Genomic DNA, 27,491 nt, shown 5'->3' with positions numbered 1-27,491 from the left:
CAGAGCCGTGAGTGAGGATGCTGAAACCATGACAGCTGTGCTCCAGCTTGTAGCTCTCCTCCCAGCTCTTTCAAAGGTTTCTGTGTTATTTGCAGGATTAGGTCTGGCTTTATGTTTGGTGAAGGGGTTTCAAATGGATGCTCCCAGATCCCTCTGCACTACTGGACAGATACACTGCTGTATTTATTGGGAAAAATCCCATCATGGCAGCATGAATAACAAAGGCATGAGCTAGAGAGGAAGGCCCCTGAACCCCACCCCACTGAAAAAAATGGCAGAAGTTCTACAAAGTAGATAATCTTTCTTTTTAATTAATTATCATACCAGTCCAGGAAAAGCAAGGAAAATGAACACATCACAAGGAAGAAGAGGATCCATACTCTAAAGCCAGCATTGTTTTTGATTGCCTGTAAAGAAAAAGTTATTTCCATTACCACCACCACCAAACACACAGTAGAACTTCAACAATGGCATCCCAGGGTGACCATGAGTGGTCTCACTCTTCCCTCCCATAGAAGAACAAAACTTACCCTTAATTTCAGGTGACTAGAAGTCAGGTCAGCCTTACTACTTTAGATTTATCACACTAAAGTTTCTTTCAACATCTTAAAATTGGTCATTTAAATTAAAAATAAAAAAAAGGTCCAAGACCCCCCCAAAATAAAAATAAATCATCAATAACTATGGCAAAACGTACAGCCTTAAAAGTTATTTTTAAGTTTCAAAATTGAAATTCTGTGATCAGAAAGAATTTGTCATTTTAATAAACAGCACCTGACTAGGAAAAAACCCAACCCCAAAACCTGACAGCTCCTCCTAGAGCCTGATAGAGCACTGTCAGTATTTCAGTCTGGAAGCAAGGACCAAGCTTTGTCCTTGGATTCTCCTGCCCAAAACTGAGACTTGCATATAGCAGAGGCCTGGTTTTCTCTCATTTTTCATAGTTACACATGGAATAGATTTTTTTTTTTTTTGGGTGATACAAACATGAATGTGAAGGACAGTTTTGTATTTATCACCTTTCTTTCCTATTTCTCAATGTGGTTTAGGAAACTTTGGTCTACCTACAAATGTGAAAAATGAAGCAAAAACCTTCCTGCCATGTCTGATGCATTTCTTGGGAGAGCTGAGCACCAAATAATTCATCCTCAAGTTCCATATTCTGTGAGCTTTCAGGAAAGAGAAAATAAAAAACAACCCTGAGCTGTTTATTCAAATAGCTTAATTTAGAACTCTGGTTTTACTGAAATCTGAGTTCCCAAAACATCATTTCACTCTAATTAGTAAGACAATGGGATAGATTGTTGACTAGGAGCAGGTAAGAAGCATTCAGCATGGTAAAGAGACTCTTCTGCTAATGCTCAGCATTTCGCTCCAGTTTCAGCAATTTCAGCACTGCCTTTTATTCCTACTCTGCAGTTTTCTTTTGTTTTTAAATCAGCTTCACAGGTGCTTAAATACCTAACAAGTGACCTTCAGGTTTCAAATGCAGAGGATTTTTGCAGAGTGTATGGCTGTTCAGTCATGGTGGCAAAACAGCAAGTGCTGACTGGAGAACCTCAGCCAACCTGTGTGCAGTTTTACCACCACCACCTCCTGACACCCTAGCACAGCCCCCACCCATACTGGGCTAAGCTCAACCCTGCTGTTTTAAGCAGAACTTGGGTAAAACTGAAAGACAAACACCTGAGTTTAAAACACAACTTAAAACTCATCACCTCTCGTATGTCTTCGTTGCCTTCTTTGATATTCTCTGTTGCACCCACAACTAGTTGATGGATATTGTCAATATCAGTTTCCTGTTAAAAACATGAAATTGAGAAACAGTGATGAATGCTAGGAAAATGTACTTCCAAGGAGTTGAAGGACAAGCAGAACCCATAAAAGCTGGTGTTAACATCTTAGTTTCAGTGATGCAAAGGTTCAGAGGCAATCAAGTTGTAATTTCTTTACCTGTGATTCTATGAGCCTGCAGGGAGACCACCACAATCAAGAGGAAGTGTCTGATTTATCTCAGATCAAATCTAACCTAACTTTTGCCAGCTCTTTTGGAAGAGGTGCCACCATTTCCAGGACAGATGCTATTAAATAACACATGTAACAGGACACTAATTCTGAGGCAGAGAGAACATTCCATTCCCAGTATATATTAATAAGTAACAACAGTAAATGTCTTGATTTTGCATTTGAAAGATGAACAGAAATACCTTTTCCTTCACATTGAAGTCAAAAGGTTTGTTACTATGTTTACATCCTGCATGCAGCCAAAACACCCCCAAGAAAGTCTTCCACCTGCAGTAGTATTAAATTACACTGACCTGCTGCAAGACTTTTTCAGTGAATATCTCTTGTAACCTGGAGATTTCCACCACTTTTCCTTCAATTTGTCTTGGCGAAGAAGAAAAACACTCCATTAGAAACTAGTGCAACATTTCTTGCTTCTGCAGACCCAGGTTCTCCAGCCCAGTATAGGGGCTGTTCAAACAGCAGGCCTGTTGTGTCAGCAGTCTGCTAGGCAGCAATGGCCTGGGATCAATGCTCTGAACCATTCCTGGCTGGAAAACAACCAGCCTGCAGTGAAGCTCTGGGAAAGGCCCCCCAGTGAGGTGCTAGAGCTGCACCTACTTTCTGTTTTTTGTCTAGCGTAACAGAATCCATGTTGGACCCTTAGTAGTGAATTGTTTTTTTATGCTACTATGAAGTGTGGAATTCACCTTGCCTGGTCTCTGCATGGGGGGTCTGTGACTGCACCTCCCCACTGCTGTCCATGCATGCAGAGGACAACAGGGTATGAATGGAAATCTTCATCTTCTGCAACTTAGCTAAGCAAGGCAGAGTGCAGGCATCCCAAATGGAACCAGTGCTACTAGAGGTAGCCTGTGTGGCACTTGGAGCCATTCCCATGGGGCAGCACGATGTGTAAGCTTGCAGAGTTTGTTTCCTGCACGCTCCTATTTGTCCCTCCTTCTAGCACAGCACTACAGTTCACAAAGTCAGGTGTCCTGCAGCAAATGCCCAGGGAGGAGCTGCCTGTGTTACAGGACTGGTGTGCGCAGCCCTCTGTCAAGGAACACTAAACCATACCTGACTTCATCAAAGAGACTGTTCATTTCACCAACGAGCCTCTGGTTCTCCTGTTCAAACTGGAAGAAGGAAATCACACATGAGTTCACATGCTCAGCTGCAGGGAGCTTTCTTCAGTCCCTCCACCCCTTAATCAACAAACTTCCACCCTTCCTTGCAATCTATCTCCAGTGTGTCTCAACTGGAAAGATCTTCCAAGAGTTACCAGTCCTGGCCTGCATGAACAACACAAATTGCTAATTTGCAGCCAATCACTGCAACACTTGTCAGTCTTCCATTAAGGAAACAAACCCCAAAATAATGCCAAGATTTTGCTCCAGTTACTTTGCAGTAGGGGAAAACTGCCTTTTATTATCTGAGAAATTGGAGTGAGGAAAGCTTTCATGCTTGCAAAAGTATGATTCTCCCTGTCGCCTCTTTGCACTGTCCTTCATATTATTCATTTGCTGCCCATGGCATGAAGTAAAGAGCTTTTACATTCTGCTGCAATATGAAATATTTTTATCTCTCTTTCTTCATACTTCACAAATGCACTGGCTTTAGTTGTTCCAGCAGACTGCTTCCATTTAAAACTTGTAAGTAATCAGTGACACAGTTACATACACTTCTGGCACTGCATTGTCAAATACAAGCACAAACAGACGACTTTATAAAGGAAAAAAGGCTTTGACTTGATGGGCAGACCATTTGGGATTCACCACAGGAGGAGTGATCATGCAGCACGTACAATTTGCTGAAACAAAATCTGCACAGCCAAAGCACAGTAACTGTGCTGCCACATTTGGTGATCAGCTCACCACTGTGATCCTCACCCTGCCCCAATCATGCCACCAGGGTCATTATCCCAGGGCTTTTGAGATCTTCCTTACAGAACCTGTGCAACTCCTTATGCACATTGCTTCAGATGCTGCTGCATGCATCTCTGCAAATGATCCAGAGTGGCACACCAAGTACTTTCAGAATACCAAGACAGAAGAAACAATGTGTGTTTTACTCAGGGTGAGGTGAGAGAGATCCAGTGCAACCACTGAGGAGTTTGTCCTGCTCCTCTCTCTCCCCAAATAGAGTCCTAAGCAAGTGCTGCTGCTCATCTGATTTCACACTCTGACATCTTGGCTAACTAACCACTTTGTCCTCTTGAGCTTTCTGCTAGATTATTAAACTGAATCCCACCCCAAGAGCGGGTGAGAGGGCTGGCTTAAGAGAGAGTGGATCAGGAGCTGAACCACAGACCATCACAGAAAGGCAAGAAGACAAAAGGCAGCCACCCTTCCCACCCTTCACCCACATCCCCTCCATTATCACACCCTACTCCATCGCTGCTGTCCCCCACTCTTCTGCTGTAACATTTTTCATCAGGCCCATCAGGATCTCAGAGGAACAGTACCTGACTCTCTGCCAACAGTAAATTAAATGTCAGCCTGCATGACTGAGGGGGGGAATGGTAACCACAAATTTGTGGGTTCCATTTGGCAGTGAGTGTGAAATGACAGGTATGCTTCAAGAGGGGGAACAGTGAATCTCACAGGACAAGGTTCAGTCTTCTGACATTGGTGATCTATGTCATGAATAACAATGAAAAGTTATTTTTTATTTATTTTAAAATACAAATTTCTTTTTGTTCATTGCCTAGCTGGTTGGCAAGAACAGCTTTCTCTCCTTGCTTAAAGGACTCCAGAGGGTCCAAGATCACAGATGAAGAGGAGGGCTGTCAGGCACAGTCACCTCCACTGCAGGGTAGAGGCCTTGGGGAAAGCGCTTAGCCCCATAGGTAGAAGAGGAACAAAAGAACATACTGCACCGCTCCCTGAAGTCTTTCTGATTTCCACCCCTAAAGACTATGGTTTTGTTAAATAAAAGCATGTCGCAAAGCTTTTGCTGCTGTCTGTAGTGTCTCCTCCTACAGAGCAGAGCATTTGCTCAACTACCATGGACTAGTGCTACTTCACAGTGGCAGGTGGTTAAAGGTGTTCCATCACTGCACTCCTTTACATTCATCCATTGTACATCTCTGCTTTTAGCGGAATCACCTCCGAACAAAGCCAAGGAAGAGAGAAATGAAACAGAGCCACGAGGTTTAGTCCTGAGTCGACTGGCTGGTCCCTAGGTGGCTAAATGGGGCCAGCCAGCAGTTAATTGTTTTTCTGACTTCTGCAAGGATAAGTATTTCTGCACAAATACTCAACTGCAAAAATTCCCTATTTTGCTGCCTTAGTAAAACTGAGACCATAACTAATTTAGAAGGCAAATTTTCAATAAAGAAACAGTGAATGATTTTAATCCCTTACAAATAGCACAAATCCACTTGAGAAAGTATTCTTTACAAAACCCCTTTGATATTTAAAGCCCTGCACTGGCACAGATTGCTTTCAAACTGCTAACTGAGCTCTGCGGTTTGAAATGATGGTACAGACAGTACTAAGATTGTGCTAAAACAGTCAGCTGAACCAAAGGTTAGAGCACAGAACACAGCACAGAGCAGTGTGTCACAGAGGGATTTACATGATGGGAACATAAACTCCAGCAATCAGCACAGCTCAGTGATTTGTGGCTTACTGAAGCAGGCTTTTTTCTGACAGTGAAATATTCTGTTACCAAAGTATGGCATGAAGTGACAAACTGCTTAAGATGCATCTAAAAATCTACTGCATGCAAGAAAGAATCACTTCTTTTATGCTATCCCATGAGATCAGTCATATCTCCTGTACTCGAATATGAGACCAAAAACCGAGGTAAAGGGAAAATGAGATATTTTCACAACTTAAAAGAGCACAGCCAGATTTTTTCCCACTCAATGCAACCACAAGACATCTGCTCACAATAACTATAAAACCCATTAATATACCTGTACTCGGGGTTCTAAACTGAAGTTTATTGTGCAAATCATACAATTGCCTGCAACCATTTTGAACAATGTAAAGCTCTCTCCTGTGGGCAAATCACTGATAGCAATTGCTGCTGTAACAATGCGATAGGGCTTTGAGTCATTATTTTCCCCACAGGAAGGATCACAGAACCATGACTGAGAAATATCAAGTATGATCTGACAACACATTCCAATTTAAAACCAAGCCAGCACTTTCTACACTGTATTCTATCCTGTTCTAAGAGCTGCAGGATTTTCTGACTAACTTAAATGCAGTTGGTCCACGCTTCACAAATCAAGTGTTCAAAAGGAAGAAATTGCCTTCTCTCTAACAGAAATATAATGCAAAGGAGAAATAATAAACTGTCCTTTGAATAAATTCACTAGAGCTGTGAGGGTTTATTAGGTGCCTGTAAAGAGCCTTTGATTCCTACATTAAAAGCACCAAGTCAGTGTGAAGAGTTCACGTGAGCAATGAAAAAAGCAATCCACGGTCAAATACTCAAATTATTTCCTCACAGACTTCAGCAACTTATCTGAGTCATGAGGTATCTAGGGCCTTATTTGAAAAAGTAAAAAGGATTTCATGGTAAAGAAAAATATTTATTCATTCCCAGAGTACCATGACAAGGGATGTACAGTGGAAGGCCTACCAAAAGCAATCCAACATTCAGTAGTCAGGTTATTAGTAAGTCCTCTCAGAGCCATCACCTCTGATGCTTGCTTCCTCCTGCTCTGGTGCTTGGAGCAAGAGGGCTACTAATGTTTTCAGTCTTCTGTGTTTAGACACAGTATGTAAAGAATTCTCTTTAAAAAGACACAGAAAGCAGGCACTGGTACTCAATAACAGCATGAGAGCATCAAAAGCAGCTTCTACAGAACCTTTTCTCTTTGACAAACCATACCCTAATTATGTGCAACTTACTCATTCCTGATGGGAAGAGTGATGCAAATCATGTTTGGGAACATCTCTGATGACTGCCAAGGAAACTTCACATATGCATGCTGCAGCAGCCCTGTGCCTCAGTAAAAGCTCACCATTTGGAAAACTGCACAACTGCTGCCTAGTTACAAATCAGTTTTTCTTTCTTTATACAAAAGGCAGCTAATTTAGGTTATGGAATAATTTTGAGCCGTGTTCAAAAGGACAGATTTCAGGAATATGCCAAGGTCTGACAGACAGGTTGTCAGCAATCATGACTACATCCGAAATTTTGTATTAGATGAGTTCAACTGCCTGCAGAATTGGATTGAAATAAATGTGCTGGTAACAGGGAAATGCAGAAAACTTAAAATTCATGAGATTCTGTTGTGACACAGAAGTTGTAGCTCTTCCTTGTAGTAAACCAATCTGATCTGGATAATCAAGATAGAGAGGAACAAAAAAGTATAACTTCATAGTTTTTCTTCAGGAGTACAACTATTTAAGGTACATTCTAGAAATAGTCCAAGTATAACACAGCCAACACTTTAGCCTTTCAGAAGTTTCATAATGCTTTTGCTGATGACTTCTGTTGTTTCCTGACTAAAAATGCAAATAATAATTTTAAAAACAATTCCATTTTCAATTGTTGAAAAATAGTTGCTACCAATTTCACAGCTCCATGTAAGTATTTTGTAGCAAGTTAAAATGTTAGCAGCTGCTAGAAGAACCAAGAAGTCATGTGCAAAAGGTGTATCTTGATATGGCATTATTCTACATAAAAGCTGAAAATGAATTTGGGAAGATCTGCCCTTTTTTAACACAAGAATACAGCAGGAGATGTAACAAAATGGACAGTAAGACACACGATCTACTTACCATTTGTATTTCTTCAGGGGACAGCTCATCCTCACCTTTGCCATCCCCCCATATCCCAAGGTTACTCTGGGCATCAGGCAAATTCCTGTCTGGAAAAGAACCACCAAGCACTTGAGGTAATGCAGGACACTAAAGAGCAAAGTGAAAATAATTTTCATCCATTTTAAATGCTGACAAAATAGTTACATCTCATTTGGCATGAGCTGAGATTCACCCTGTATTTACAGCACAACATTCTACCAATAACCTTTAACTTCTAAACTGGGCTAAAAGTTGAACTCTTGTTAGTAGCATGTTTAACTCTGAACTACGAGGACTTTCAATAAGATATTGACAGGGAAGGATGTAAAACAACTCACAATGCTCTAGGATGTGTTTGGGGCACAATACTGTAGCATTTGTCTTTTAACAGGAAAAAAGTCTATAGGCAAACTATTATCTTCCAGTGAGACTCAACAGAACCAGCAGCTCCTCATTCCAAAAAGTCAAACCAGAATCTCAAATACATTTTGAGCAAAGTTCACACTTTAGGCCACTCTACTCTGCTCTAGTGAGACCTCACCTGAAGTACTGTGTCCACCTATGGGACCCCAATACAAAAGGCACATAAGACCTGTTGGAGTGGGTCCAGAGAAGGCCACAGAGATGATCAGAGGACTTGAGCACCTTTCCTATAAAGACAGGCTAAGAGAACTGGGTTGTTCAGTGTGGAGAAGAGAATGCTCTGGGGAGAGACCCAATAACTACATTTCAGTATCTGAGGGGGACCTACAGGAAGGCTGGGGAAGGACTCTTTAGAAGGGCTTGTAGTGATAGGACGAGGGGCAATGGTTTGAAACTGGAGCAGGGTTGATTCAGATTGGACATCAGGAAGTTCTTCACAATGAGAGTGGCAAGATAGTGGAACAGGGATTGGTTGATGCCCAGGGATGTGGTTGATGCCCTGTCCCTGGAGACATTTCAAGATCAGATTTGATGAGGCCGTGGGCAGCCTGATCTAGTTGGAGGTGTCCCAGCCAACTGCAGAGGGGGTTGGACAGGATGGGCTTTGAGGGTGCCTTCCAACCTGATGCAATCTGTGGATCTGTGATTGTCTCACACAGTTCGCGCTGCTTACCAGAGTGCAAATCCTGCAGCATGCTGGCTAAGGGGTCTCCCTGCGAGTCACAGGAATTAGATCTGATCCCACAAAATAACCCTTACTCATCATGGCTGCTTCAACGATTTCTGATGTACTTCCCTTTGATTAAAGCTAATCATCTGCATAAATCTTAGCAGGAGCTGGGCATAAAAGATCTTGAAGGGCTATTTCTGGGATATTCCCTTCTGGAAGATTTATTTTTAGGCTTAATTATATACTTCTGATTATAGACTAAAAATTAGAATGGGAAAGAAAAGAAACCATGCTACAGGAACCTACTGCTTCTGAAGCTGTTCCAGCATCAGTGTTTCACATCCTAACAACAAGACTGCTCTCCTGAGGCCTCCCCTTCCCACAAGCTATGACATTTTCACAAAACCCAGAAGACAGATTTGCACCACCCCACAATGGATCAAAGCTGAACCTGCTTTGACTTACCAGATGCAGTTTACAAATTAAAGTACAGAAAGGTTTTGGTTTTACTTTTTCATAGACTTCAAACTTCCCATTTATGCTATTTTTTCTTCATGCATTTTAAAGTATTTTCATTTGTTTTGTTATAACCTTCAAACCTAATGCTTTCCAATTGCATAAGCAGCACTGATGCATCAACAATCAGCTACTGACTTGTCTTGGGAAGCCTCTGAAAGTAGTCCTATTTATAAACAAACACATGAAATGCATTAGAAGAAGCTTTCCTCTTTCTCCTTCACTATAATATTTGTGAAAACATTATAAAAGTGTATTCTTGTGCTTTCCAACAACCAAACCAGGATGTACAACGACAATCTTAGAAATTAAGGATGTGGATAAGGAATAGAGTTAATTAAAAAAAAAAAAAATCACAAACAAGCAAAAGCCACAGCCAAAAACCAACACCAAAAATAGATTTGTTCTATCTTACAAGTAATAAGAAATAAATCCAAGAATATCTCTAAAGGTAGAAGGGATTCACTTTGTTTTCCAAGGGGTATCATCAGTATTTCAAGTCTGTTTCGCAGAAACACAGAATTTACTTGTTTAGGTAATCAAGGTATTCACATTGTAGCCAAATGATAATTCATTATTTACTGGATTCAAAGAAAAGAAGATAATTAGTTTACAGAGACAAAAAAAAAAAAAAAGAAAGAGAAAAATATATTCCTGGTTTACCCCAGAGGAGCCAATTACTTCCAGGCATGGTCAAAACCGCAGCAGCTGTATCCAACATGACTGTTAATAAGCAAATGCACTCATGGTAAGAGGTAAGTGAGAAACACACCTATCTCCCCAGAGTTCCTCCTGTCACTGTGGTATGGTTCTGGGTATTGAGAAAGTTGTTCTGCAGCTTCCATGGAGCCAACATTAAAACTTTTCTACAAACCATCCAGCAAAAGCCAAAGTACATTTCTTGTGCAGAAAGACAAGTAGTTGAGGCATGATGGAGATACAAAGTAATGATGAATTCCTCTGAACCATTTTCCATGCTGAAAGGACACAGCTGCTAAGCTTGTGGACCAGTTCAAAAGCTACTCACTGTTTACATTTATTTCCATAAACTAAATGTCAAATTTGTAATATGTAAATAAACACTGTCAGCATATAAAAGCAGTCGCCAGACAGACTAATTTCCTACCATGAGACATGTCCAGCATAATTTAATGTAAGCAGGTGCTTTGCCTCCAAACAAAAGTAACCACATTTTATTTGGTTTCTGCCAAGGAAACAGACAAAACCCAAGTTGTGCTTAAGCACACCAAGCAAAACCTTCAGCTGCTCATCATAACATTCAAATTACCACTAGGACCACAAGCTGATATCAGAAGAACTAACTTTACAGCTGAGATATTTAACACACACACGGGCCCCAGGGATGCTGAGGATGGTTAATTCACACATACAATACAAATGATTACTATTCTCTAAACCACCAACATCCTGAGGATTAAAGAGTTTATTTCTAAACATGGCAATTTCTCCAGTTTCTTAAATATTTGAAAAGTTACTTGGGAAAAAAAATTAAAGGCTGTAAGATTTAAAGTGAACTTCTTGTTTCCTAGTCATCTTGTTCTTGCTATTTCCATGCTCTGACAACCACCTACCAGCCAAGTCACAAGGCTGATTTCTAAAAGCAGCAGCAACCAACACTTGCCCCTATGTGAGGAATCACAGGCTGTGTGCGTTTACAAACTGTTTCAGATAGATTTATTGTGATACACAAGTATCATGGTTTTCTCAAAGACTAGTCAGCAATCTCTTATAAGTATTGCATCAGTGTCACTTATGTGACAGGCCCCCTACTTTCTTATTAAAAAATTAAAGCATAAACCAATAAACCTGAAAAATGGAGGAAACACAAGTAAAGTGCAATAAACAAAGCTTAACTTCTGTTTATTGCAATGGTGAGGTGTGTCCAAGGCAACCAAAGAACAGCATTTTCCATGGTGTATCACAGACTTTTGGAGCTGAAAACTGTCATGACACTATATGGTGGGAGCACAGGCTTTCAGAGATTGCAGAGACATCAGAGACATCAGTAAAGAGGCAGGAGCACAGGGCAGTGAAGATGCTACTACTGCTGCTTCTCTGCTGGCACCAGCTCACAGCTGCAAAACACTGATAACGTGTGAAGGTGAAACTCGTCTGTGTTGGCTACTGTAAAAATGTAGTAAGCACTAGAAATGACACATCATCAAATCCTTTACTTACAACAAATTCAGTGTCAGGGGAAAAAAAAGCATCCTGATAGGGCTGCAGAAGTACAAACTGGTTACGAAGATAAGCAGTGCCACATCAGAACATGAAACCCTGAGAATGCTGTGAGGTAATTCAGCATTAGAGACTTCATCTAGAAATGGAGTACCCACTTCACATGAATCCATGGCCCTAGAGCCACCAGCCAGAGGAACTTTACTCTTTCAGTAAAAATCACCAAAGAAACAATAACCAATTATCAGACTAATGTGGCCATGCAGTGAATTTTTTCTGTCTTGATGAGTTTGTTTCTCTCACACACCAAAACCCCAATCAAAAATGTCACACTACATCACAGAGTACTTTGGACTCTCCAGCAGGAGAACTCAAGCCAGGGAAAGCAGCTCCAGAATGACAAGAAAAGATTTCTCTTTGGGTATGAAACTCGACATCTGCAGAGTGGTATTAGAGTGAAAGGCACTCTGCAACCAAGTTCTGCCAGAAGACATGTCCCAGGACAGACTGAAAGAGCTAAGAGAAGGCACTTAAATGCCCCAGCCTCAAAAGCAAGGCAACAAGGAATCAGAAGCAATGTTTGCCAAGTCCTGCCAAGAACAGCACCAGCTGAAATGACCCCAGGGGCAGAGATACTTCTCTGGATTTCTGGATACCTTGCCCACTGAAAGATGAGATGCAGTCCTTCCAGTGGGGCAATTCAATGCTGTGGAGAACACCATCCACAAAACCAGTGGAATGGATCTGGCCATTCCCTCTACGAGCACATTCTGCCTGTAGAATTGTGCAACTCAGGGCATCTGTGCTTAGCTGCAAACTAGAAAATGTTCCCAGAAAGCTGTTGAACTACTTTCCAACTCCTTGACAGGAATAAAAGGAACGTGGAAAAATCAGATCTCAGCAGATATGCAAGCTGATGGACATTGATAAAAATACTTTCAAAGGACAGAGTTCACACAGAGTTCATGGAGAGGATGACGAATACAGCAAGGTGTAAGACTTTTTTAGCTGGCATAAGACTTTTTTAGCTGGTTGAAATAAGCAAGTGAAGAAGTTTTGAGATTTTGCTTCCTCAGTCTCACAATGTACTTCACAAAAGCCTGACAACTCAGGCAAGATGAAAATAGAAAAGGTGCAAGTCACAAGAACAGTCCCTTGTACCGTGAAGAAAATGCTACTGAACTGACAGGCCTTGCCACAGAACGTGTTTTATTCTTACCTTTGTTCTCCTCAGCAGAAAGCTTTTCTTCAGAATCATCCAAAGGATTCTGTGAAGGTTTATCAGGAGAAAAAGGGGTTTTGGACACGTTGCTCTGCTCAGGTTCAAGTCTGGACCTAGAAGCAGGTGGTTTACATTAACTGATGGTACACAGTTGAATTTGGCTAACATGAGAACAACCAGTTAACTTCTTGGTAACTTTTGCTAACTTCACGTTAAGGATTTCCCAGTCAAGACACAAAATGTACTTTCACTGACATTTTACTACAAAGGCCAAGAAAGCATGGATAGCATTCCTGAACAAAACAGATGCCATGTTCAGAGCTGAGGAGAACTCTATTGCACAAAACCAGAGATACTGAATTAAACTCCCCTTCAAAAACCCAGAGTATTACAACACATGTGTTTTAAAAAACCCAAATGAATGTTTTGGTCATACTGAAAATTCTTTCTAGCACCACTAGCCAACACCACTACTACATATACTCCACCACTTGATACCTACTACATTTAAATCCCTGTTGTGTAATTTTAATACTAATGCAATGCAAAAGATGAGAAGCATATTCAGAGATGATATTGAGTACCTGTCAAGTACGTTTCACTGTGCCACCAGAAAAAGTTTACAATGGCAACATTTTTTTCCCAGTAAAGTTCTGTGGTTTCTTTTTCTAAAATGAATTCTGCAACTGCTTCATGACAGAGTTAAATGCCCAGAAATTAGACTGTTAAAGAAGCTAAAGAACAATACGAAAAATAAGCAATGTGCTGGATCTCCTTCATCGCTTCCTCCTCTCTTAAATATAATCAACAGTTAATCTCATTATGATCTGCAATCTTCCCCTGCTGCCTAACAGAAGGTGTTGCATTTTGTGTTCCTTTCCTTCTTTATATTGTGTCTAAATTCTAGCCCATAATTAGAAGATTCTGAGAAAAACAGAATATAATGAATTAGTCATCATCGAGTGACTATGTAATTTAAACAAGAAAAAAAGAATAAGAGGGAACCTTTCTTAGTTGTAAAAAATCTGCAAGTACTGGGCTTTTAGTGATTTTACAAAATAAGAACTCTTCTTCTCTCATCTCCTCCCTCTGAAGTCCCAAATTTGCCTAATAATGAGGGGGGAAAAAAAGATTTATCTGGATCTCCATGCAATTCAAATAATAGTTCTGATACTAATAAAACACCACTTCCCCAGATAATAAAAGTATCAGATTGATTTGAATAATTGCATGCATAATTCAGAAGATAATGTAATGGAAAAAAGTTTTAAATTGCAATGAAATGCAGTTTTGAATATCAATAAACATGAAACCTGAATCACAACCAAGAACCTTTACAGAAAAAAGCTGCTTGTGTTTCTATTTCTCAGTTTTCCATTCTGGGTAACTAGCCCTTTTGCAACTGGCAGAACTTTTTAATCAGAACATGTGAATTGATACATAAAGGCAACTTATATAAGAAAATTGTAACAAGCAACTTGTAGACGAGCTTAGGATGTTTATCTAAACAGAAAGAAATGTGAAGAAGTACAATTCTACTGCAAACCTTTCAGTATTCTCTGATAGGAACATTTTAAGTTGACTGAATTACAATAAAGAAGAGCTGCACTAGGGTTAATTTACTTTTAAAGAAATGCATTCCTTCATTCTCTGTTGTGCTCACTTTTCAGAGTATGCTAATGTACAAAGTTTTCAATTAAAATGAACAAAATGCCTGAGCTGCACTACTGAAAGAATGCTGAGTTCATTGAGGTGATGGAACATCATCTTATTCACACATCCAGTGTCTGCTGAAATCCTCAGGGAAATTATGCATCAGCTAGGTGAAGGCATATAAAAAAGACCATTTCTCTTCAAATCATCATAAGATTTGTTTATGCACCGTGATTTACTTAAATTGCATTTTCATTTAATTGACAATTTAGCCATTAGATCACATCTGCAATCCACAGAGAGTCCACCTGGTCAACATCTGTTTTCTAACTCTTACATCCACAGAAAGAGGCAGAGGTATCCTCTAGTATCCTATAAAAGGACTGCATCTTCTGGGTGATTGTTTAATGCCTCATTGCTCTGTATAAGTGGTACTCTAACTTCTGAAATAGCTCTTTCACTGCTCCATGTTTAGAGTACATCAAGTTGAGCTGTTTTAACTATTCAGTCTGAAAAATCCTGAACCTGGATTTCACATGGGAGATATTTCTTTGAGACATATCACCAATATGCAGGATTTCATTCTAATTATTTTCTGCAGAATATTACTTAGTGGGACACACAAAAATATTTGGTTGCACTTGTAGAAGCCTAGTAGGTTTATTAACCCACAATTTCCTGATTTGGTGATTTAAAAAAATGAGAAGTACAGCACTGTATTGGCATTCTGCCACGTACAGGAGTAATTTCACATGCCAGAAGTTTAAAAGAGCCCTGGAATGCACCTGCTGACAGGAGAAGCTGCTCATCCAACTACAGGTTTCCATTAAAAGTATCTCCTTAGAATCTAAACATGAATAATTTTTTGAATGTTCTACAAGGAAAGGCACAGTTCAGCTGGGCTTTTGCCACTACTCACAGTCTCTTCTTATCTATCACTCGCTTAACGCGGATGGCTCTTTGTTCAGAATACAGCTTACACACTCCTGTTCAGGACAGCAAGAAACACAATTCAGGTGAGAAGAGCATGATTTCTTTCTTGGAATATACAATCAGTCATTTTTAACCATTCAATAAGCACTAAGTACTTTTTAAGTAATCTTCAATGAAGTCCAAGACAGCTGTTCTATGCTCCTTTACCTGAGTGGATTGGACACCCTTGTGTGCTGAAATACAAAAAGAAATACATTACACAAGCTTTTTACTCAGCTGCACAAATTTTGCATTTTCAGTTGATATGCAAGTTAAATTCCAGAGCCTATTGCCATTTTATAGATGTTATATATTTTAAACATAGCCACATTTAAATATAGGTTCCGTACAACACCAAATCATCACAACAAACCATAAGCTGAAAACAACTCGTGTCATACAGTATTTATGTTATTGATTTGTTATACATCCCACTGAGTCATGTTATGTCAACTAAATGTCTAAACAAGAACAGACATCACCAAGCTAAGCACAGTAAAACAGAGCAAGAGATTTAGCTTGCTTAAAATATTGAACAGTATATATACTATGTGGAAATCTTTGGGAGTTACTGTGGCAAGCTTTCTTTTAACTCACATGTATTCACATTTCTTATTTTGATACTATGTAGCTCCTATGCATGCATGACTTTCAGTGATTCTAAATAATGCTGCAACTATGTTTAGATAGCTTTTCAAAGCTGATTAAAATCTTTGGTACACACACATAGAGCCAGTCAACCTGAAAGCAGAAGCTTTCTCTACAGCTGATGTAAGATACGGTGTGGTAAGGGTATGATCCCACACTCAAGTTCTCAAAACCACTGTTCCTTTACCATGGTTCTGTTAAAGTTATAATTATGCAAAGTTGGAAAGATCATATTTGTAATACCTTACAGGTGGGCAAGTTAGAAAGAGGCAACCATTTAAAGGAGTGAGCCTCTGTGCCCAGTCCTGAATTACTGTTTAAGTAGCAAATATTTAAGTCTATCTTTTTTTTACTTGCTAATTGCTGTATTTAAACAAAATGTTACGCTCTGCCTTCTCCTTCCACTAACATCAAAGAAGGTTAAGTACAGTACTAATCAGCCAAAGGGATTACATAGATGCAAACAAAAAGGCAATGAGTTTTCTCTTTCCAAAAGCTTTCCAGATTCACCATCCAATGTTCAATATTACATTAGATTTTATCAATAGTAAACCTTTATCAATCAAAATCACTAAGTAAGAAAAAGCATTTAAGAGCTGCTCAATTTACCTTCTGTTCTCAACTGATGAATGGCGTCAGCACATGTCCTCATAAATATCTGAGCATCTTGATCTATCTGGTCACGCTCTGTATCTGTCATCCTCACATACTCAGACATAATATGGCTGAGAAACAAAACAAACTGTCACTTAAGAAACCCCCAACATAAAAATCTGCAAGTACACATTTTAGACCTTCTCCACAGAAGCTTTTCTGTAACACTGGTTTCCAAAGAAAAAGAAGTAAAAAGTACAAAGCCCATCACTGCTAACTTGTATTTTAAAACTTTTGACTGGTAAAAGATTTACATAAATCAATATATGCTATCATCTTGAGCATAATCAAATACCTAACAGAGAAGAACAATGTACAACTAGAAAATATATTTAATCCTCGGTATGAAAATAATTTAAATTATTTAAGTTCGTATTCTTTAAGATGTTAAGTAAAAGCACTGCTACATAAAGTTATTATTCCCTCTCTTAGTAAGTGTAACCAATAATGAGTCACTCATAGTCTTTGCTCCTAGCTCAGTGTTTTCATTATTCATTCTTTTTCCAAGTTTTCACTATTATTACCGATACAGCCCCCAAATTTCAAGCCAAATGACAAGAAATAACCATACACCTGGAGAGAGGATTGAAAGAGGAGCTTCTGCATGTGCACCTCTGTAAATAAGTCTTTCAACAGACCAGTTTCAACCTTTTTTTCCATCCTAACTCCTGCTGTCAGTAGAAGATGAAACCACATCTCTGGTACAGTTAAAGCTTTCAGAAGTTCTATCCCGAGGAGAGAAACATGGTAGGCAGGATAAAACAGGCAAGATGCAAACCAAAAAGCTGAAAATCAAGGTGAAAGAGAAAGCAAATGAATCCAGGTAAACACGAGAGGACAAACGTGCAATGGCCTGTAAGTCAGCAAGGGCAGACCACTGCATCACTGGTTTCATGAGTTTTGCCATTAAACTATTCCAGAGCTAACAGTCATACCAAGAAGAAAGAAGGTGAATAAGCAATTACTAATTCTTCAGCTGCTTGGACTCACTTTAGGTATGTCAGCGAAATATTTAAAGTTTGGTAAAATGGGTCAGGGCCTTAGTTTCAATTAACCCTTCTTCTAGTTGTCTTTCTCATTGCTAAAGAACTTCCTCTAAAAATGAATTAAAGACATCCTCTCTGTAGCAGGATATTTTATGTATGCCAAAAATAAAAACTCCATTATTAAAGAATTTATAGCCTACAAAAGTAAGGTCAAAGAAGCAATTAAGGGCCTGGATATAACACATTATGAAGTTTGAAAAGGCTTACAATAACTTGACTTGTTAACTCAAAAGCTGAATTTCACCATTAGAAGGACTGACAAAATATAAAGCGGTTAAATTTCATGAACAAAATTAAACCTCCCACCTAAATTCCAGCACAACCTTTTAATATTAAATTGTTTTAAGATTCTACTCATAGCTTAGGCACTGAAAAGTTATTAAAACTGCTGACTTGAACAAGTGAGGCATTTGCTAAGACTGACAGCATGGGTGCTGTCTATGATCCACTTTGCATCCACAAAGTGAAACAGCACAAGCAACCTAGTAGAGAATTTGACAGTCTTATCTATTTCAAGTTTCACCATTAAGGACAGGGTCGACTGCAATCACAGATAAGACCTGGAGGATTATTTTATGGTTTAATAAAGGAAATTACTTCTTTTTTTTTCTCTCCTTAGTTAATAACTGGGGTGTGGGGAGGTTAAAAAAAAAAAGTATCACTGAGAATTAACTGTGATGACTGTTTAAAAGAAAGTTTATGGAACATTAAATACTTTTAGAAACCATATTTTTACTCTTTTAAATTTTTTTTTGCACAATACTGTTAATAAAATACAAGAAGTACCCAAAATTTACCTACTATTGACTGTTTACTTTTACTGCAGTAATTTAATTTCTCAGCCTGCGCATTCACATGAAGCTTTCACACAGTAAACTCAGTTATTTCTGTATTAAATTGGGAGCTCCACCTAGTGTTGTTTATGATCCATTCCAAGAGGAATTGAAAAGCAGAGAGCTAGTTGTAACATACAGCTGCACACTACTTCTGCTCACTGCTTGAAAAGCAGCTCCTCACACTCCTTGCAGACAGAATTGCCACCCATAGCTCCAAGCTTCATTTTCACTGGCATGGACTACAGATAGTTCTCAGGGCCTTACACTTAAAAAAAACACGCCAAAAATCTTGGTGAAACAACAAAATACTGGGAGACAAAGAAAGGCGCCAGAATTCCTCTGGTAAGTTACTTAGGTGCAAATTTTTGATACTACTGACTGGATAGCATTGCTGTTATTGTGACATAGCCTTTCAGGCCTATGACTTGTTTCTCAGACTGCCCCTCCAGTATGGAGCAAGCCTACAGATCAGCAGATGGCTCATCCATTTCTATTATCTTCTCCTGGGGGGTGGATATCTATCTGGGTAACACTTCTGAAGCCTTTTGCAGAAAGGATTTAAACTGCCTTGAGCCTCTGTCTTCAACCCACTATCACTTAGGATTGCACTTCCTCTAGCATGACTGCAGCACCAGCTTAGCTTCAGCCAGAGTTACAAGACAGGGCTGCCTCTCCCCATGCAATACTGCAGTTGAGGGACTAGAGAAACACAGCACAGGACATTGGGAGGTTTCAGAGGATCCTTTAAAATGGAAAGCTACACTGTTTCATTTGGACATAGAATGGGTTGGGTTGGAGGGAACCTCCAAAGGGCATTGCCACAATCCACCCACCTTAGTCATCTCAAAAACAACTTGATGGCATCGAAGTGGAAACTTCACTTCGTAGAAGTTCATTGGCATCTTTAAGAAGAGTTCATCCCATCATCTGTGTTTTGGTTTTAGTCATTATGCCTATAGATTTTTGAGCAGTTCACTTTATGAATCTGAAAACAAACATTTAAAACACAATGCAGTTACCTGTAAGCATTAATGTAATCCTTTCTGTGTTGCAGAAGAAAATCTTTCAGCTTTCCAATATGAGAAATCTAAATGAATAGAAATCAAAATTAAACTTCAGTCACATAACTGATTATTTTTATCCTTTAAAGCTCAATATTCCATACTTCACACATGAATTTGTAAAATGTTATGATTCTAATTATAGAACAATTTTTGGTGTAGCCTAGGATGCTGCTTATTTCAGAAAATGAAGGAACTTCAGAAATCTAGTCTAATTGGCTATGGAAATGAGATGACTGCCAGGATGACTTCCTTGGCAGGTCTTGAAGGAAACATGATGGAGGGGAAGAGGAGGGGGAGAAATATATACATTAGTGGTATATATTTTCAGAGGGGAGGGGGCAAGGGGAATCTTTCTAAAGCATATTCTTAAATATTCATTAATAATTCAGTGGTAAAAAGCATGCAAGGAATTTGACAAAACAATAGTTGGTTTCGTTTACAATAAAAATAAATGTGGTTCACTCGGGGGGGAAAAAAAGAGTATCAGAAGCTGTTCAAGTCTTAAAATCCTATTTTCATGCAAATGTTCCCTGTAATTAAACAAACAACAATAACAAAACAGCAACAAAAAAAGAACACAGAATAGATTGGATAAACTGAAATAACTAGAGGGAATTAATCTTCTAAGATCAGCAGCTATTTGAAAAAAAAAAAGGGGGGAAAACTGTACTTAGTAAGACCATGGCGATTTGTACACCTAAAAACAAGTGTTTCTTTGTGCAAATAAACATGCAATATTGCCCTATTATTATTTGCTATTCATTTTTACTACAACTCATTATGTTAGATAAGAGCTTTCCCAGTGTTCATGTTTAAAGTTTTCCATGCATGGGAACTTCCATCCCATTCACAACAACCAGTTCTGTTTCTGCCTCCAGTAGATTGTAAGTTTCCTAAAGCATGTTAGCACCATCATATGCAGCAAGAAGGGAAATGCTGAAATTACTACACGATCAATGAGACACAAAGAATAAGCTAAACCATTCTGCAGATGTTCCTTGTACAGCAATCTTTTTCAGCTCAGACTTGGTATGTCATGAAATCTGCTGAATAGGTAAATAAACTTTGCCCATGAAAACAAAACATTTTAAATGGTCAGATAGTGTTTCAGTAGAACAATGGTACTTAACAGGCAGAAAGAAAGGACTACAGAAGGCAAAGTAGAAATGTAAAATAAAGAAACACATTTCAAAACATTTACATTAGTGTGTGAACCAAACACTAAACTAGAAAAGAGATTAGCAACATTTTATAAGTAACAAATCTTGATATTACTGCAGTAGCTACAATTTAGGAGTGATTAACAAGCAGAAAGAATCAGAATGACAAGCAAGAACACTGTCTTACAGTAATTAATTCATCTAGTCACAAAGAGCATTCTATTTAGGCTAAAATTGTCATCCTGTGTTTCAATTGCACTGACCCCACTTTGCCTCTCCTTCATTTGTAAAGCTATTTTCATGAATTTAGAATGACACCATTATGCCCATACTCACATCAAGCTCTCAGTTCCCAAGATTTGCATCAGAAGTGAGACTTCTTGTTCTACTTTCCCTCAAATTCTAACAGCATCTTCTGTGATCCTGCACTGCTATTTCTCTTTTGCCTTTTCTTACTGTGTACTACTGGCAGAGTTGTGAATTTAATTTATCATTGTCGTATCAACAAAATTCAACCACTTTTACAACGAAAAAGGTGGTCTCACTAGCATTAAAGGGAATATGCATTTTATTTATTGGAAAAAATGTTTTTCTGGTACAATACTTTAATATTCTGCAGATACAAAATATCCCTATCATACACATATAAATCCCAAAGATACCTCCAAGGTCATGAACCTGTTATTACATTTGGGCTATCAGAGGCACACCATACACTCTTTACCAAGTTATGAAGCTCCAGCATAAAAGTAATCAAGCATTTCCCTATTCCAAGTGAATGGCTTTATTAGAATCCCAGTGCTCTTCATAATGAATAAGAACCATCAAACTGTTCTTGTTTCAAAACTGCCCCTTCCTATAAAAGTTCTGCTTGCCTGCATGTGTTGGAGTTTACTGTCACTAAGCCTATCTTCCTCTAACTTCTGTGGCCCCAGAAAAAAAAAAAAAGACCTCAAGCTTTTCATTTCTTCTCACAAGGCAGTTCTGAAGCTGCCTAACCCACGAGTTTGTTTTACATTTGCTCCAGTTTGTATCCATCCTTTTCCAAGGCAGTTTAATAGAAGGGCATTCAGTGGTGTTTGTAACTCGGTGGAAATACCTTTTCTTCCACTATTTTCATTGCTCAGTTTCAAGTTTATTCTTTGTTCCTGTCTCCAAATACATATCCTACTGCTTAATTTCTTCTCCTCACAACTCCAGACCCCAGAGTCATTCAGGACTTGCTGTAATGTACTAGGCTTCTCCTCCTCAGCATTCCCTCATCGCTAGGGTTTACTGATCCATCTTACTCTGGGATTTATTTTAGAACTCACCTTATTAGTACTGTTCTTATTTTGGGGAATGCAAAATGTAATCCTGCTATTAACCTCTCTTTAGCCCAACACTTCTTTCAATATGGAAGCACTGTTCCTGTTTATTCATCTTACTCAGCTGACATTTTCTCTGCTAATCTTCTCTAGACTTCCAATTGGCACTTTACCATCGGAAACCAGACCATCCTAATGAAGGAAAAGCAGATTTTCTTTAAGTATCTACTTGGTTGGGAATTTTTAATAAGATAGCAAATTATACTCCATTGCATCTGACTTTCTACTTATCTTTCTCCCCTTAAAATCTTTTCTGAATGCTGGACCATTTCTGGGTCAGGCTATTATCAGTTTCCCTCCACTGACGTAATTAGAAGGACTAAATTTCCTTTGCTCTGATCAAAGTGTGTCATCTTCAGTTCAATGTATTTTCACTGAAAATAGGTGCCTTCAGAATCTGGAATTTCTCAAATCCACAGGGTCTGAACTCAACCCAGAGATTATCTGAAAAACAAAATTATGCTGCATTAAAGTTCTGAGATCTTGTAAAAATTCCCAACTCCATGCTCTGGTTCCCTGTAGATACCTTGCTTTTAAAAGCCTGCTTGGTTTGTGGCTTTGTCCTTGATTACTTTAGCCTGGAGACCATGCCTAAACTTATTCTCCAGTCACATGACAAATCCACTTTTTTGCTAATTCTATTTTTTATTTACATTGCTAAGCAGTATTTTAACTTTGGGGAGGTTTAATACCATTAGTTAAATACCATTGGTAAATTTTGCCAAACCTGACTTTATCTCTACAAAGCCTTCCCTCCTGCAACAGTTTTCTTGGCGTTTCTCTATGTCCCCCTGTTTTTCACTGCCTCTGGGCTAAATTTTTGTATCTTCTCTTATTAACCTCTCAAGCAGACCCAGAACAATTTTAAATCCCATTTGAATTTCAGCATATCCATGTTTTTCCACCCCATTTACCCATCCATCATAACTGCAACTTCCTATTTGTTGTACACACCCATTTTCAAAACAATTACACCACCAGTTGATGCAGCCAACAAAAGGATAGATGAAAGCAGTTTGAAAACAAAGCACAAACACATCTGAGCTTTGGCCTCTTGTCATGGTTCCCATTCTTGACTTCTGGAAATCAGCTTTCTCCTTCTCTGAAAGTGTGAAGCAGAAAAATAAGCCTCTCCTTCAAATAATTAAAATGATTTCCTTTTTCCCCAAAAGTATAGGATGGCTTAGAGAAATGCCATTCATAGCTGCAGCACTCTCAGGGCTAAACTTATGGGGAAGAACACTACTGAACTCCAGATATAACTGCCTGTATGAGAATCACTATCCTCCCACTACTGCCAACATCAGTTACATTGTTATAAAAGTAAATTCTCTCCCTTCTGTTCACTACCAGGATATGGAAGGCTGGGTTCTTTCTGACATGAAGACCACTTAAAGAACTTCAGGTGCTTCTCTTCTCATTCCCATTGGCACTCCCTGCAGGGTCAATACCAAACATCAAAGAGACTTTTTGAAAAATTACTCTTCTGGAAATGGAGGTCAGTAATGATCAAATACAAAGAATCTGTTTATTTCGTTTCAGCTCCACAAATACCTGTATCAGCACAAGGGATAACAGAAGCTGGACTGCACCAGTCGGGACCTTCCTAAAAGAAGCGTCCACCATCAGAGTTAGTTATGACTTAAGAAACTTCATGTGATAACCTCCTATGGTCAGGAACTGAATCTGGGGACTTAGTGTGTTATTTTAAAACTCCCAAGTGTAATTCTGATCAATAAAATACAGATGATTCTCAAAACTGAAGCAGCAGAAGTTTTCTACTGGGTGGCAACAAGTGTCAGTGTCACAATTGAACAACACTTTAGAAATTCACATTAAAGCCTGTAACTTTTTTTAAAGTTGCTGTAGGTTCCAGTTTGCACTTTACAATGCAGGTAGTTTTTTTACAACTATCTGTTTAACGCCGGTATCTGTGGTTTATTGTCACTGTAGGGTTTTTAAGATAACTCCTATTAAAACATAAAAGTAAACATTGCAGATAATGCAGGTCCAACACAAAAGGAAGCTGTGAATGGCTGCCATCTGCTACCACAGGTGGCATGCACAGCTCTATTTATTCTCAGGGCCTTCACTAGAAATAGTAGATGTTCCTCTATTCAAGATTTTTCTTATGATTTCAGAGCAGGATATACTTTTAAATAAGAGAAACAGGAAGCATCATCTTCAAAAGATGCATGTACTTCGGAGCAAAGGCACCGACTACACTTCCTCCAGTATCTTAGCAATACATCCAACATTTCTTTCCACTCCCCACAAAGAATTGATCACTCATGAAACAGTAGGTTCCAATTTGCATACGTTTAACCCACTGCAAGGAGCAGCAGCATTGTTTACAATTAAAATGATTGGAGTAGGTTCCCGTGACATATTGTAGGGAGAAGTCAACGGCCCTGAATAGTCATTTTCATTGAACAAACACAGGGCTTCATCGAGTTTACTCCTCCATCAGAACAATGAGCAGCTACTTACTACCACATAAAACTGCTACACTTCACTCTGTATTGCCACTCTGAGTTTTAAAAATATGTACTTTATTAAAGGAAACTTAAAAACATAATAGAAAGGCTCTTGCAAAAGGAGTAAGAGACGTGGCATTTACTGTTGATTCAGCAGTACTGGCAAGCACTGCTGATGGAAGCGTATTTTTAACCACAAAAATAAACTTTTCAGTGTGTTCAAATAGCCTGATCTTCAACTGCCTTATCTAAATAATTCCATCTACAGATTCATGAAAAGGTGACTACATTTTACAATTCGCTGCAGAAAGCAGAAAACTTAACATTGTTTTAATATTAATATCTAAAAGGCCTACCATGTTTTTAGTTCCAGTCAACCCAAACACACCCAACTGCATATTGCAGAAGGAATTAAGAATTTCAGGAAGACATTAGGTGATGTACAGGGACTGCATGTATCCAACCAAAAAAAAAAAAAAAAAAAAAAAAAAAAAAAAAAGAAACAAACAGTCTCAGTACTAGCAGAAGATGCAGTAACTGGTGTAAAGGCATAAAACTTGGTTTGATTACAAAAAAAATTAAATTGTTTTCAATGTCTAAACCACATTAAAAAAAAAGAAAAAAGAAATTTCCCATGGTTAGTGCATGTAATGAAGGCAAGGGTTTGCAGAAATCTAGACTAAACCCCAAACAGAATAGATAATATAAAGAGAACCCAAATTTATATTAAATAAATTCTAACATTAAGATCTTGGGCTCTTACCTAAACTTTTACAGTTGGGAAAGACTAGTTATAAGAGTTTTGAGGTAGAAATTATTACTATGGAGAAGTTTTCCACTACCAACTACCTTACTTTTTAAAAATACAGCAGATGAAAGGTCAGGTCCCACGCAGCTTCCTTTCTGTTATATTTTAAGCACTATCAGCCCACTGAATGCATGCAGGCTCCTGCAGGATGTTGCCTAAGAACAGACAATTTTGCATTTAAAATACTGCTACCTGGAGTCTGCATTTCAGAAACTGCAGCCTTCCAAGGACGAAATTATATCATTCCCTAATACAGTGATATGCAATAAAGATCAAACAGTTAAAATAAACCGAAGATTAAATTCAGAGCTGAAGCTTCAAATCTGAATTTTACAGTGGGAAAAGCTTTTACTTAAAAGGGTTTGGCTGGTGATGCGGTGGTCAGCCATGAGGTGGTGCTGTCCTACCACAAGTCAATCCAGAGGAGCACTGCTGCCACTGAACGTCAACTGGCCAGTTTGCAGCTGATTTGTCTCTTGAGGGGATACATTTGGTTTAGGTTTCCCCAGCAAACGTGAAAGTTTCTCAAATAGGTCACGCAGATCAATTGCTCTCGTAATCTGACGCCCAAGAGAGCAAATAATCTCTAAACTGTGGTATGGGGGTGGCCTGATTCCAGAAGTGGGTAGCAGGAGGCAAGGAGACAGCCAGCCTGGCTACCCTAATCTCAGGAAAATTGTGACTTTGTTCAGTTTCTGCTTTACATCAGCATATAAATTACAGCAGCAGAAACAGGCAGGGAAACATTCTAATTGCATTTTATTAGTAGTCTTGCATTCAGAGTAAAGAAATTAACATAACCAAGAATGGAAGTGGTAGATTAATAAAGTGTGGTCCATGGCATAAGAACATTCAAAATGAATTAACTGAATTAAAGGCACAAAAATAAAGTCTGAGGAATTTTGAGTCCTTCATGGTAAAGCTGGTACAAAACTTTAAAAAATATTTTAAAAATAAAATGTGGCATATAGTCAGTACTTTAAATTACCAAAGTGTTGGGTTGTTTGGAGTTGTTTGTTGGTTTGGTTTCTGGGTTTTGCTTGGGGGTTTTGTTGTTTTTTTTTTCCACTTGTTTGCTTTTCTGTTTTTTTTTGTTTTTGTGGTGGTTGGTTGGTTTTTTGGTTTTGTGTGGGGTTTTGTGCAAAAGCAAAGTAAAATTTTAAGGAATCACTGCAGAACTGTGCATTAGCCGTTGTGAGATATTGGAAGACACAATCTGTTTGCAAACTACCACAGCCAATATTCGATGATCATTAACAAAGCGATTAAGAAAGCTCTAAACTGCAGTAAGAAGCAAAGCCAATTTCCTAACACCTGGACTGGAGCAGAAAATGCTTCCTCTTGCTTAACAGCAAACTGAGGGGAAAAAAAAAAAGAAAATAAAAAAAGCACTGTCTTGCAGAAGAAAGAAAAAACAAAAGGAAGCATTTTTTGTTTTCTTAATTCTTGATTTCCTTAACATATATTTATAAATGCTGCCTATGGTTTGCAAACTGTCACACATTGATTTTGGCTACTGTCAGTTCACATTTGAAACATTTGCCCTCTGAGGTGCACCTTAAATAGCTGCTTCGCAATTTTGATTTTTTTTTTCATTCACTATTTATTACACAAAGTGGGAAAGTTGGTAGTAAATAACTCACTGTAAGCCTAAACCCCTCACATTTCATCTTACCGTACTTTTCTTAAAAGATAATCCAGAGCTGGTGTAAGACTTGGTCAAGTGCACAATGACAAGATGATTTTTGGAATTTTGTAACACAACTGCAAACCATTTTTTGTTCAAGACTCTTTTAATAAAAGCAAAACGAAGAGCTAAGAGCTTGAAAGCTCCAGATGCCCATAGACCAAAACAAAGACTGCAAGCACCCAGTATATCATCAGTGGGTGATGTTTTACCAGTGTGTTATTTAGGGGTGAGGTTGCTGTATGTTTTAGAAGTGTGTAGGGTACCTACAACAAACTCAAAATGAATGCATAGAAAAATTATTTTGAAGCCACTGA

The 27,491-nt window shown here is 38.7% G+C and overlaps 1 protein-coding gene across 1 annotated transcript in view; it reads right to left on the bottom strand.

The window, feature by feature from the left end:
• Positions 1–309: 309 nt before the first annotated feature.
• The window catches only part of STX18 (syntaxin 18), a 44,608-nt gene continuing 17,426 nt past the window's right edge, over positions 310–27,491 (bottom strand). Inside the window, exons 2-11 of the mRNA XM_054391563.1 lie at positions 19,631–19,698; positions 16,685–16,800; positions 15,544–15,621; positions 15,375–15,441; positions 12,800–12,915; positions 7,752–7,840; positions 3,085–3,143; positions 2,319–2,388; positions 1,719–1,799; positions 310–407 (exon numbers count right to left, since the gene is read on the bottom strand). Of these exons, the coding sequence (XP_054247538.1) occupies positions 312–407; positions 1,719–1,799; positions 2,319–2,388; positions 3,085–3,143; positions 7,752–7,840; positions 12,800–12,915; positions 15,375–15,441; positions 15,544–15,621; positions 16,685–16,800; positions 19,631–19,698 (840 nt within the window). The 3' untranslated portion in view covers positions 310–311. The remainder of the gene's footprint in view (positions 408–1,718; positions 1,800–2,318; positions 2,389–3,084; positions 3,144–7,751; positions 7,841–12,799; positions 12,916–15,374; positions 15,442–15,543; positions 15,622–16,684; positions 16,801–19,630; positions 19,699–27,491) is intronic.

Source organism: Indicator indicator, chromosome 23, assembly GCF_027791375.1.
Source record: "Indicator indicator isolate 239-I01 chromosome 23, UM_Iind_1.1, whole genome shotgun sequence".
Classification (NCBI taxonomy): domain Eukaryota; kingdom Metazoa; phylum Chordata; class Aves; order Piciformes; family Indicatoridae; genus Indicator; species Indicator indicator.
The sequence above is the reverse complement of the archived record's forward strand: the minus strand, read 5'-3'. Positions and strand labels throughout refer to the sequence as shown.